This window comes from Phoenix dactylifera, chromosome 8, assembly GCF_009389715.1.
Source record: "Phoenix dactylifera cultivar Barhee BC4 chromosome 8, palm_55x_up_171113_PBpolish2nd_filt_p, whole genome shotgun sequence".
In the NCBI taxonomy this organism is placed as follows: domain Eukaryota; kingdom Viridiplantae; phylum Streptophyta; class Magnoliopsida; order Arecales; family Arecaceae; genus Phoenix; species Phoenix dactylifera.
The window spans coordinates 26,254,212-26,268,722 of NC_052399.1; the positions used below are offsets into that span (position 1 = coordinate 26,254,212).

The 14,511-nt window shown below is 36.8% G+C and overlaps 1 protein-coding gene across 2 annotated transcripts; it reads right to left on the reverse strand.

Annotated features, from left to right (window-relative positions):
• Positions 1–323: 323 nt before the first annotated feature.
• Positions 324–12,024, reverse strand: LOC120111660 (probable RNA-dependent RNA polymerase 1). 2 transcript variants are annotated; one of them, XM_039129391.1, is made up of 6 exons: positions 11,850–12,024; positions 11,686–11,728; positions 9,878–10,443; positions 5,581–7,469; positions 2,683–2,833; positions 324–1,467 (listed from the first exon to the last, which is right to left on the reverse strand). In XM_039129391.1, exons 3-6 carry the CDS (start codon positions 10,394–10,396, stop codon positions 631–633), a joined length of 3,396 nt encoding a protein of 1,131 aa, XP_038985319.1. In that variant the 5' UTR covers positions 10,397–10,443; positions 11,686–11,728; positions 11,850–12,024; the 3' UTR covers positions 324–630. The 2 variants fall into 2 exon arrangements, with proteins under 2 accessions (XP_038985319.1, XP_038985318.1); XM_039129390.1 differs by having other exon boundaries at positions 11,686–11,731; positions 11,850–12,023.
• Between the last annotated feature and the right edge of the window lie 2,487 nt (positions 12,025–14,511).

Consider the following 14,511-nt stretch of genomic DNA (forward strand, 5'->3'; position numbering starts at 1 on the left):
TCGCTGACATGCGCATTGTCATTGCTGCACCAGTATTCTAGCCTGTTAAAATTTGAATGAACCAATAATTGATCTATCAAAAACATGACATACCTTTGTTTATGTACTTATTTATTCCCCAGATTCTTGATGATCTTTTGGAAAATTTTCTGCACTCTCTGAATTTCGAACGTTTTTTCCCCAAGCTGAGTAATTCTTAAACTTTCAGGTAAGCATATGCTGAAACCAACAGATGTCCTGTTCGCTGTGATTCCTTCAATGCAGAAAAGGGGATGTTAAAAGCAAAGAAATTCTTTCATACAAAGTGTTGTAAGAATAGAAAAGGAAGCTGCAAATAAGAAAAGCGTCCATTCATTTCTCCAGGAAAGAGTAAAGATGAATGGTCTTAACCAACAGCCATATTTGCTGAAGAAGAAAATTCACAAATATATTTTTGGGAGCAAAAGCCAATTCATATATATGGTGCAACTAATATATACATATTTGTAATAGATTGAAATAGACCACCACAAAGCATGTCAAATATCACAAAAATGAAACAGCTAACATTCAGTTGTTATTCAGTGCAACAGCGCTCTATGCAGAAAGCTTTCTTTCCAGCCGAAACCACGAAATCACGTTCATGATTTCTCAGCTCATTCGCAGGCTCCTCTTGACTTGATGATGTAGTGAGAATAACTCAGTTTCATACTTCCGCATGCTTATCTTCTTTTTCTTGATAAGTGTCAACTTGTCATAGACACACCATGGAAAGCTCAGGAAATGAGGCCTGTTCAAGCCTTCATTATAGCAACCCCAGTAGTCTGGGTGGTACGTCACATGATACCAAGCAGATGCCTTAGCGTAGACATCATCTTCATCCTCACAATCGATGCGCTTCTCATCGAACCATGCTCTAGCTTCTTTCCTCAATGACCTAAGTGCCAATCCAATTGCCTCACCATCCTTGTACTTAGTGAAGGTCTTTGACATCTTCATTATACTCCCACTAAGGATCTCAGCCTCAGTTTTTATTCCATAATGTTCCAACAGGTTCCCCAACTTAAAATCATATTCCCCCTTGAACCAAAAAGCTTCATCAAGGTACTCCTTGAAGCCATCAACTTCCATGTCAGGGTCATACGATTTCATAGCCATCTCCTTTGTAAATGCCTTTATCTGGCCCAAATGGGATGTGTGGTCTTTGATTGCTCTGAAGAGCTTTCCTATTACTCCCTTCGACTCATAGGTAACTTTGTCAAGTTTTTCCATGAAGTCAGGATACTCTTTGACATGTAAATGAGTAGGGATTTCAGCAGGCACTCCTGTCTTTGGGAAGTCAACAGCAATAGAAAAGAGTCTTGCAAGCTCTATGCAGGACTCACTCTCAGCTTTGCGTGGCTCCTTATCCGCAAAGACTGTGTGGGCGTTTGCGATAATTCCGAGGCTGTCATTGACTATATAATCGGTGAAGTACTCCATCACTTCCTATATCACATCAGCATACACATTATTAGCAATAATGTATTCTATGATAACAAGTTTCAAAATATTTGCATAGGAATCAACTGTTTTTTCTCCCTAATTATGCATGGCCAGCAAAAATACTGGAGATGTCTCCATATTGATGCTACATATATGTCCAGAAAGATGACCGTTGGAGAACAAGAAAAAGCAATACTGTAGATGCTGAATCCCTCTTCCACTGGGAGAAGATTCCATTTTCTGGTGTTGAGGTATTTTCCCAAGTGATCAACATGGTAGTTCTGGACTGGTAGTGCTCCCAGCCTCCCACCATTGTTCTCAAAAAATAAAGAAAAAACAAAGACTAGAAAAGGCAGGTAAATTGCCCCGGATGTTGACTAATTTAACTTTAACTGACATAAAGCATTTCATATTAACATGATATGGAATTTCACCTTGTTTACATCTTGAAAATAAATGTTAAAGAGGCAAGAAGTGCTTTATCATCACGAGATAAGAAAGACATATAGTCAGAAGATTGGTGAATAATCAAATAGCTGATGCAACAGAAATAATATGTACCATTTAGGTTCACCGTTTTAATATATAAAGTAAATGCATATATCTGCCAACACTATTCATTTGATGACAAGAAATAAAGGCAAAAGGGAAAGTCCCTTGGATTAATCTGAGATTATCTTTTTTTTCTTGTAAGCTTCCAAGCAAGATGGAATATGGAACTGCTTCATGGGGTACTTAGTGCATGCAGGCAACATCAGTCGATCTTTCCTTTTTTCCTCTTTGTTGAAGAGTGCCTAAGTATGTTAATCTACATTAGAAGTCCAAAAATCAGGCGGTACTGCAATTAACAGCATTTGATGGTTTATACAAGAAGCTACCTAGAATAAGGACTCCACTACATTGAAAGGAAAGAGGTGAGCAGGAAAGTATTAGAAGTATTCCCAAGGAAGGGAAACAAATATTAGAAGTATTCCATACAATTAAGCTGGGAAAAACCACAATCTTGGATTAGTTATTTGGTAGTTCAGCTATTTCCATATATATTGAATACATGCTCTTTTTATTCCCCTGCATAAACAGTTTTAGATATAATTCAAGAGACACTAAGAAAACAAAAGATCAAATGATAAAATGGAGAACTATTAGAAAGTTGCAATACTTTTTTGGTACAAAGAAAGTTGAATATTTGCAAGAATGTTTACGACTAGAAAGTATTACCTCAATTGTCACATCATGATCTAAGATCTCACTTGGTGCTGAAGTGTAATCCATAGGTGTGACTTCACGAGGAGGAATGAGATCAGCATCCCAACTCACAAAGTATATATCCCCATCCAAGTCACTCCCTGAACACTCATTTGGGTGGGGCCTGAAAATAACAGCAAACAAAATCAAGAAATGCTATGATTATTTGTACTCAGAAAAACCTTTTGCATGTGCCAGTTAATCAGAAGGATCCAAATAGCATGCATTAAGTATATATTGTGCATATAAACTATCAACTGTGAAATCTGAAAGTTCTATAAGAGGGCAGCCCCATGCATGAAGCTCCCACCATTGTGGGGTCTAGGGTACACAATCTTCCCCCCATGAGAGGCGAGGCTGATTCCGTGCTTCTAACTTCTAACCGGTGACACCCAGGTCACAAATCTGTAAGTTCTATGAGATATTAAATTAGCAAGAGTTGCAAAAGAAGAAAATGGAAGCATGTACATGCATAACAGAATATCTAAATAATCAATAAATGAAAACCCTCAATCTGGGAAGATAAATTTTGTCAACATCATCTAATATGAAAATCTAAGTAACCTATACTTTTAGTGATAATGCACTGTTGATGAAAGTAGCTTTAAGATCAAAGTCATGTAAAGATCCCCTTATGTATCTTCGAGACCGTCCTTTGGCACTAGTTGTTTAATAATAAATCAAAACCTGCAAGGTTCATATTATCAACAGGAAACTATTAATTATATGAAACTAAAGATTTCAACGTAGAAGACTTAATAATAAGGATGAGGCTAGAACTCTATAATGTGACTGGCTGCATGCTCTGAAATATTTGGATCAAATAAATGAATACGAATTACAAATAAATGAAGAAAGAAGAAAATAATACACAAATAGTTTATTATCCAGACTATAGTAGGGAGCAGCTGATAACAATGATATTACACATGGGTCACCCCAAATGGGTTATAACTTTACACATACATATAAATACAGATAATTATTCAAACCATGAAACAAGATCAGCATGAGCCTATTAGAAGAAATATGATTAAATCATAACCAATACGCTAGTAATTAATCAAAAGCAACATTCAAGGATCCTCATGTTCTTAACTGCTTCAAGTCCACTTCTCAGAAATGTCAATGTGGTACAAAATACACAGCAAATGCACATTTTAGAGCTGTAAATTGTACATGATTATATTGTATAAATTATATGCAATTATATCAATGGATTTCTGAAAACCAGGATGTCGAGTATTATAAGGACATGTGCAAGGAGTATTGCCAAATTGCTTTTGTTTGCGAGTTTTTATGTATCTATTTATGTATATACATGTCTCCATACACATGCAAGAATATATGTATTTATGAGGCTATGTTCCTTACTAATATATTTACTTCCGTATTGTAATTATCCAACACTAGTTCGTCAAATTTCCTGTAACTAGATAAAGCACTAATTGTTTCAAGCACTTCATGATAGAAATCAAGACTTACTGAAAGATAGAGAGATTCACACATTGGAGGAGGCCACCACACCAACCCCTGAAAAATCATACTTCGCACTAGAAAAGGATTCACCAGCATTACATAAATAAATAACCTGACATTACACCAGAGAAAACTCACAAAAAGACTTAAAGATTGGGCAAATAGAATCATATCGTCATCCCTTTAAATCACTTTGAAACAAGCTATCCATAGTTTAACTCTGACACAACTTTGTCATGTATCAAACCGTATACTTTGAAGTCTATGCCAATTCTAAGACTACTTGGAACTCAGGTTCCTAGAACTACAAATGTTCATATTTCCTAATTGGTGCACCCTCACTATATGCTTGTTCCACTGATTTTCTGTGCCATTATGCTTTTGTTTGGTATGGCACTCTTCTAGCGAAGTGGCAATATCTTCTCCAGCTAGAGTCTAGTATTACTAATGTCTTCAAGGTCATTTTGTCCACCCTACCTGTTGCACACAGGTGAGTGAGACCATGCTATTATAAAGCCATTTGCTTCCGGCTCCACTTCAATTTCATTGAGCCTCTCCAATTTGTTAGTTTCACTAGATATGTCTTCATCTCTCTCTTTTGCATGACAGCTTCAAGACAACAAAGCAAGTCTAAAATTGTTATCTACCTACCATTAATTTCGAGGAAATTTAACTGCCAGCAATTTTGACCAGGTTCTTATTTTTGACTTTTCATTTCCATTATAATTGAGGCGTTTTTTGTTAATATTTTTGGTTTCTAATCTCCAAGCATTCCTCCATTGCATTTAACATTTTATTTTATCCTCCTTTCATCAACCAGCGCTACTTCATATTCTAGTAACATAACCCACTATACATCTCTTTGAATTCTAACTGTAAGTTTGTCGATGGGTAGTGCAAGAATTTGAATAAATATCTTCCGTGAATAAAATCTTGCAGCATTTTCATCCTGGTTGCCACAAGTTCCAACTAGCAAAAACATTTATTATTACACACATAATATACGTGAATGATTCCCCTTTTTTTTTATGCTATCATTATCACCGACAGTATAACTTACCATCAAGTATGGTTGGTTTCTTTGAGTGCAATATAGTTGTAATGCTTTCTTTCCTCAATACATCGATTAGGAAATTGTGAAAGGATCATTTTTGGTGCATAAAAAGAAGATTTAGAATAAAAAACTAGTAAAGATATGTAATCTCATCACAACAAATCTGTACGTATTATTGATACTATCATACACTCATGTGCAGTTCAAGGTAGAAAACTTTAGCACAAACCAGCAGAGGAAAAGTTTGAAGCAAATTAGATATAGAAGAGGGTTTTCTGGATTAGACTAGCTAATAGATTGAAAGCAAACTCCAAATGCAAATTCTAAGCATAGTGTACCTTTTCCCCTTCTGTGGAAAAACAACACAGTCAACCATATGGTGCAGATCTGGAACATCAACAGCAGATAAAACACGGATGTCACCAGGGTGGAGGCAGGGGTTTTTAGCAACGACGACTTTCCCCTTCAGCACAGCAGTATGATGGTCTGATTCACTTCCACCATACACAAAGAGACCATTATTGTGGAACTGCATTCTTCCAGTACAAGAAACTTGAACAAATACCTCCCCATATTCCAAGATTTTAGTTTCATCCAAGCACCCCATCATTGCTCTTCCTTTTGGAATAAATATTCTTGACTTCGTTTTCAGTTCCAACAACCTTGATGCCCTAAACGTTTGGAGCACCATTGAAAGGAAAGGTTCAGAGTCAGGCTTATAACCACACAATAGCAATTCTTTAAGAACACTGGTTGTTTCTCCTGAGGGCATAAGCTCGATTGCTTCCTGTGCCCTTACTGGATCAGTTAAAATCTTATCCAATTGATTTACAGCTTCTTCTTGCTTCATTTCAAAAATCCAATCCCTAACTCCCAATGTTGAAAGAAGAGTGATCAACTGACGGTTGAGGAAACATGGCTGATGCTTGCTGTATGCAAGGACATCCAGTTTCGTGTTATCTGATTTATATTTGCGCATGCTTTCTCGCAAGGATAGCTTCTTCGATGAGGTTGGATCAACAGCAACAACACCTTTATAACCACCATATCTAATTTGGAAGGCTGATGGAGTTGAACTTTTTAAGCCACACTTTATGGCCACTCTCTTTGCAAATTCAGCAGATATTTTCCCAATACCATCAGAGAAAACATATTTTCCATATCTTACATCAGGAATATCATCAACGTCATGCTTGTCAACAGTTAAAGTTTCAGTAGAAGAACTAAAAGACTGACCAAGCCTAGCAGCATATTTAGCCACATTTCTTATCTCATGGAAATCGCCCATCCACTTTCTGATAGCAGCTGCAGTTAATCTTTCATTCGAAGCAAACATCCATGCAGAATTTTCCCGTAACTGACTAGATGAGAAAGCAAGAAATTCAAACTTCTTATCACCAATAGTTATGCCATTTCTCAGTACTGACAGTATTCTCCTGTAAAGGGCAGTATGCATTTCATTTCCTGCAGAACCAGATCGGGATGACAAATCTGTTGAATGCATCTTTTCCCAATCCTCGTCAACAAAAGAAACTCGAACGAAATTTTCTATATCTTCAGAAAAATGGCGCACCACACGATTGGACACATTAACCTCGGGTCCATAAAAGTATACTTTGGAAGGGGTCACTTGCACCCTGTAAACATAAACCAAGCCAGCATCCAAAGATATGCTAGGTGATTTTGGAAGGCGGAGGGATCTTTTAAGTTTCAAGTACTTTTTAGTGAGCCAATTTGCTGGATCAAAGAAGGAGCTTTTTGAATGATACATCTCTTCTATGGCGCATTCTATATAATCGATACGGATAAACTGAGGACTGACCAGCCCAAAAAATTTTCCATCAAGGGTGGGCCCAAAGAGTGTCCCATTCTGAACCATATGATTAATCTTGAAGAGAATTTTATATGGAACCTCAATCCTTGGGCGAGGTTCCACAATGGGGACTAGATCCAAGCTGCGAGAGTAGGAAGAGCCTCTCTCCAAGTCAAAACGACCTTCAAATTCCTTATAAAAGGGAAAGTAGTCACGTATATTTGGAAGATCACAGTCATACGACAGCTGCAAACACAAAGCAGAAGATTGTCCAATGCTACATAATGGGGAGAAATCTGTCGTCCTGACCCACTGATCATCTGGAAGGTCTTTAAAGTAATTGTATTCTGGATCTTCATGCAGAAGACCTGAATTACGAAGGGACAGTTCATAAACCTTGGGAGCAGCTACCACCTGTAGTTCAGTAACCACATTAACAATTAGATAGAAAAAGAAAGACAAAAGAGGCATCACGCTTGGGGCATAAAGTACTCTACAAGGCTAAAAGGCAAAATATCTGCATCAGAGGCCTACTATTTCTGATGCTGGATTTCTGATTAGATCATTGGTTTCCATGAAAACAAACATGGATAATATAAGAAAGACAAAGAAGGATTCATAGCCAACCACATTATATTCTGAGTACTAATTAGAGAAATAAACACCAGTATAACTAGAACAGCTGTACAATTGCTAACTAAAAGAAAAGATAATTGAAGAAAAAAAATAAAGGAGCAGATAAAGAAGAACATGAACCACAAAAGAAATAAAGTTACAAAGCACTTAGGAAGTGTATGTGTGTGTGAGAGGGAGAGGGAGATAAGAAACAGGTAAGGCACCTTTGCTAAAAGGTTTAGCGCATGCAGGCATGCTCATATATGCTATGAAGCAAGGGCTAATTTTGAGAGATTTGGAAGCAATTACTGGACATCTTTTAGCTACACAAAATGCTGAAACACAATCCATAGGCCAAGTTTAATAATGTTTTGCCCAAGGTTCGCCGTCTCGATATCGAACCCGATATCGGTGCCACACTGGTACCATATCGGTATGGTACAGTGCAGAATTTTTTTGGTGTACCAAGTATTGGTACGCCACCCGTAATGCGTACCGATACCGAATCAGTACGGTATGCCCCGTACCACCCGGTTCAGGCCAATACAACATACCATGGCTTTACCCCTGGATGCTAGAGGAATATCACAAAACTAATACTAAGATCCAAAATGTCGCCCCTTTTTTTTCCCATGTCTCCTAAGCTCAGGCCCTCCATTCCTCATTCCTCCATCCTCCTCTCTCCCCCACTTTGGGCCACCCACTCTCCCCATGCCCCAGCTTATCCATCTCAACCCTATACAACTTACCTCCCATAGCCAACACTGCCCAGCCCCCTGCAACCAATCAAAATCAGCACCTAGACCCATGCTCCTTTTTCATACATCCCTAGTGGACGCATATCAACAGAAGCTTTGACATCCACCTTTCTACTTTGGATTCCAGGACACCTCCAACTATCCCATTCTCCACCTCCAATGATAGCATTATTGGGGTCATTGTGGACAACAAGGTGTTGTTAGATCAACATAGTAAGAAGGCTGTGAATGGAGGCATTAATGAGGGCAGTAAGAGCGTTAAGGATGCCTAAGCAATGGAAAAAGTTGAAAAAGCAGACCTTATAGCAAGATTGAGGGGTTTTTTGCCGGGTTAGAGGTGGTGGCGTAGATGTCAATTCTCATGGCGGTTGGGGAACTTATATTCTAATTGATCAACGCCATGGTGTAGATGTGCATTAATCCGGTTGCAGAAGAGAAGTCTTAATCCTTGATTACTGTCACATCAAAAAGGAGGAAAAAACAGAAGGGAAAAAGGTAGGAGTCAATAGGTGTAGCTGTTGAACTTGATTTAGCAGTTGATTCAGTAGTCCAGCTTACAAAAACCAGGATATGGCAGGAAAGGAACTGGGCAATAGACTACCTAGATTACCTTAATACACTTCCTAGACTACCAAGCACTTAAGGGTAAAAAAGGTATCCTTGAAATTTAATCAGGCACCAAATGTGTCAGCATTAGCCTACATGGTCGCCTTTTTGGGCACACTCCCTTTTCCTTAATTTAATCAAAAAATGGTATTTAGGCAATCAATGGTGTTTGTAAACATCTCCTATCCAAAACATAATTATGCACATGGCCAATATGCATATACGCGGTGTTTGTACATATTTTCATCCATAAGCCGATTTGTATGTATGGATATGTGTTTATATGTTGTATGTACGTATTAAAGCCAGATATACATTGTCGACCCCTTCCCTAACAGCTTAAACTTTTGGGGGATAGCAGATAGTTGACATATATATGTAAATACACACATATGCATGCATTAACAATCCATCCACATGCATGCACACAAGTACATAAAGATACGAACACATGCATGGAAGCATGTATAATACGCAAATGAAAGTTCTAATTCTTAAGATTAATAAAGGGAAGAAAAGCTCCCATGATGGCATTCTTATTTTGCTTTATAGACTGAAATAGGAAAAACATTCATGATTTATCATTACAAAACTTCAAAAATGTATCGCAGTTTTACCGATGAAAGAGCCACAAATTACAAGCAGCTAACAAATATACAGAGATGGTAAGGTTAGAGCTCAGGCAATAATGATATAAACATATTATCCATCCATGTAAGAATGTATATATGTATTTATCCATGGCATTAGCACTATTATAACTTAGTTCTGAAGCATCTCCACTATTAAGTAAAATAAGGTAAAAAGAGTTAAAAAATGTAAAAATGGTTCACAGAAGCAAACCTGAATCAAGAGAAACTGCAAATATTTAGTAGATGAGTGGTGCAGCTGTATTTCCCATATGCTCTCATAAGCAAGTTCAAATTTATACGAATGGCTTCCCTGCACTAGGAAAAAGTATATTTTTCTCATACTGAAACCAAAATTAACTCTGACATCCTTTGGAGACCAGAGGACAGAGAACTTGTTTTGTGAAACTGGGGAGCCAAAATGCACTGTCGTATTTTCAAGAACAAATAAAGAGGTCCTCGGCTTAGGGACAATGTCACGTTCCATATGTCGAACCTTCAACACAAAACCATCAACCCACACAAGGCGCTTACATGCTATAGACTCAGCATGTTTGTTCGCTATAAACTGAACTATTGCATATGCTCTTGATTTTGCTGTAACATATTTGGGAAGTCTAAACTTAAGTGCATATATGGTTCCCTTGCCTGTATGCACCTCCAGAAATTCTTTTACACTTGGGGCAGTTGCAGTTGTAGGGAATCCATGGATATTAATTGTCTTGCTTCCCATTCTTGAAGTAGTATGACATGCAACAATACCCCTTGAATTCAGAACTACTGTAGACATAAGAGAACCTTATGTTAACATTTAAATTGCTGGAATATAGTTTACTAGGTAAAAAGGGTTGGCATCACAACAACGGTAAGTACTTGAACCTCCAAGAAAAGGCTCACATGGTTATGCTTTAATTTCCATCATAACTTGTCTGATCAGTACTTAAATGTGGATGAAAGAGTACTATTGCTGAAAATTCTAAGTTATATCTAAAAGAGGGATGTTAGGCAAAAAAAGTTGAATATAGAAGAAATGTTCATTTTCAAGTTCGAGGAAATTTCTATATTCAAGCTACGAAATATTTTTCTCGTTGAATATAGGCTAATGTTACTCAGACTAAATAAGAGTTTCTGAAACTAACAAAATGGAGAAAACACGGAAAACTATGGAAAGATCAGCTAACTGTCAGATGTGCCATAGATATAACTTAACAAATATTCCAAACATTCTAGCAGCTATAACCAAGACATCATTTTACGCAAATAGAGACTTCCCTTATTTTCTAACTATGACATACTAAAGAATCACAAATAAGTGATCTAGGAGAATCAATCTGCAATGATTTTCACTGATATCCATTTAAAACCCCTTGAAGATTTTCAGACTTGATTATAATACTTCTGTTGAAATAACAAGGAAAACAAAAGAAGCTAAAGGCCACCAACACATTAAAAAAATTAAAAAAAAAAGTCATCAAGCATGATACTCTAAGGGGCTAAGGTCAGGCATTACGTGACAATTGCCTAATCCTTTACCTAGCTTCACAAATTTTATAATAACGCGCAGCATCATATTATCACTATAACCAACTTAATGATTACTATAGAAGCACATGTAGATTCAAACAAGAATTCCAAGACTACTTAATCCGTTAGCAATATATCTTTTAAGCTACGTGAAAGAAGATATAGAAGCATATTAAGACTACAAAATGAGACATCATTTCAAATATCCACACTGATCTAAGCTGAGAAAAAAAAAAGATTAAAGAATAAAACATAATTCTTCGGACATCCCACTTTTTTCTAACAAAAATAAACAAATAAAGTAAAAGCACAAGAACTATGGCAGCCATCAAATATCAAGCTAGTTCATGAATCCCTGATAGCCCTTAATTTCAAGCAAACACCTTCCATGTTAACTTCGTCATATCATCTCAAGCGTTTACCAAAACAAATAAACAAAGAAAAATGAAGCATGAATCAGAACTCATTCAAAAAAAGAATCACAAAGAAAATGTTTACTGTGAATTGCTTGATTTCCAGTGCTCCTAGGTCTTTCCCGTCGCTGCTGCACAGATTAGAGAGAGAGAAAGAATCAACCCATCAGAATTTAACAAAGATTGCTCTCTAAACGAACTACTGTAATTAAAAATCTCTTCTTTATCTAAAGAAATAACGATTCTAACCACCACCACTTCCCGAAAAGAAAGATTCAGCCTTGGGCGCGGAGGGAAGCGGGGGAGAGAGAGATCAATGACTTGAGGGTTTTAAAGCTCGCTTATGTTTCCGAAAACCGCAGCCCCCAATGAAGCGAGCGGCGGGCCCACACGGTTCCATCGCTCAAGCCAAGTCGATAGTGCCGCGGTGAATGGCAACTGGTGGTGAGGGGATTCCTGATTCTATGCTTCACTTCGAAGCAATGGCTTCGACTCCGGTGTCCAACCAATGAGAGAGTTGTGATGGCTGTCTCGTGAAGTGGTGTTTCGACATAGTATTCATTCACAGTGGTTGGGAGTCAACGAAGAGTCTTCGTAATTTGTTTTGTTTATACTATAATAAACGTGCCATGCCAACGTAGATTCTAATCTATGCTTGTCCAACGTAATAAAGTCTAACATGGGACCAGCATGTTGGGTGAATGTTTCATACAGTGACGTATCAAAATATCGTCAATACCCAAAAACTTTCTTGAACATGTCAAATTCTTATATGGTAATATATGTCCTTAATATTTTTGAGAAATCAAATTAGAACATTTCTTGATAACAAATTAAACAAAGATAATCATATCATTAAATTATTCGCAAAATCCCTCTTTAAAGAAAGCTGGTATGCATTAAAGCTAGTTTGACAAAAATAAGACCCGAAAACTAGCTTGAAGACTGAGCCAAGAAGCATTCAAGGCTAGTATATTTTATTGATCTAGAAAGAGTTTTATGATACAAAATTCTTGTTACAATAATTCACAGTCTTATCCTCAGTTTTATGGTACAAGGGATTCTAAATGAGCTAGGAATCATTGCTCAAGTATTAGTAGATTACGAGTCCATGACTAGTTTCTCAAATGCTCTGCTTTCTATTGACTCTAAATCCATATCTAACATTCAGCCGTGAGTCTTTTCTTCATGCTTCTTGAAATAGGTATCCAAGACCGAACATTCTTGTTTTTGTTTGGCTGGCAATGAGTTATCAGTGCATCTTCGAGAGTCCCGCAATCAAGCTATAAAGCCATCAAACATCAGAAAAAGACAGACACCAAGAAATAAGAGAGAAATTTCCCCTGTTATCTTACACCTCTCTAGGTTGGAAGACCACTTCTATGAAGAAGTCAATCTTGCACCATGACTCCCAATGTATGGCAGTGAAGACCGTGAGGATGAGGCAGGCATCGGTGGTTCGCAGGTTCGGGCAAGGAAGCAGAGTGAGAGCAAGGAGGAGGTCAGCTTTGATGAGGCATCTCTTATGGAGACAATCTATCAATCTTGCAAAAAATAAGAAGTTTGCTTCCAACATACAAAATGGAAGACGCAGTCATAACTCATAAGAGATGTGATTATTTTGAAGTATCATAAGCTTGACAGCTTAATATGATATCTTTTTTGGATATATTTGAGGCGGATCAGGAATCTAAGAAATCATTGAGTGCCAAAAGGATTCCTGATAGCCATACAATTTAAGTGGCTAGCTTTCATAAAGATTTTTATATAGGAATTATGCATAGAAAAACAACTAAAGGGCACTGAGGCAGTAATTTTTGTGGAATTATAAAAGAAACCAGTATTCTAGCTCTTTAAAGTTCTTCAATAAAAATAAATTAATAAAAAAACAAGATCACGATAGGTTGCGATGCACAAAGTATCATAGCACAGATGAATGTGCCGTGCAAGCACCGACCTAGCATAGTATAACACATTCAGCATAGAGCGGCATCTGAATCCTTAGTTTCAATTTAATAAATTGATAGCTGCATAATATATAATTCTAACTCTGTTGAGCATATTGATATCAAGTTTGACCATCTTTAAACATGTTGGTCATTTTTTTCTCTTTTTTTTTTTGGTGTTGGCAATAAATTAAAGCACCACATAGAGATAAATTTTTGCTTTAACTTGCAAGCCTTGATTCATTTCATCAAATCTTATATGTTAAAAGAAAATTCTAAATACAAAAGAAAAGAACATCTGCTAATTGATTTTTGCATGCATTGTAGAAGTGGATAACAAATTCTAATGCTACTTTAGTTTACAGGCAAGTTAATCATCTGCTAAGAAAAATTCTAAATACAAAAGAAAAGAACATCTGCTAAGAAAAACTTTTTTCTAGCATTTTAAAAAGTATAGGCAAGTTAATCATCTAGATGTACAAAAAGTAAGATCAAAACTTTACTGATTTAGTTAACTAGAACATATAAGCAATTATCAGATATAATGTATATAGGCACACTCTATAAACAATATATTTACAGGCAATATCATTATATTTACACTCTATAAACAATAAATATTTTATATTTTCAGTTTTGATAATAATGTATCGTTGGAGATCATACATATCCAGTTATTTGTTTCATAGAACACTTTTTGAATATAATTTCTATTTTGGTGTGATCTCAAACAGACCTATTTATCCACCTATCATGTAGTACTGATCTAGATAGCCATGCAATAATCTCAAAGCCTTTTTTTATTTTTTCTCGAGGGGATAATCTCAAGGTCTCTTTTTTTTTTATACAAATCTCAAGGTCTCTTCGTAAACTACATCTGACCTCAGCGAAATTGTATTCGAGCGTGCAACAAGAGCGCTCGTGCAATGCACATCAAATTTTAGGAGAGCAGGGTGAGATCAGTC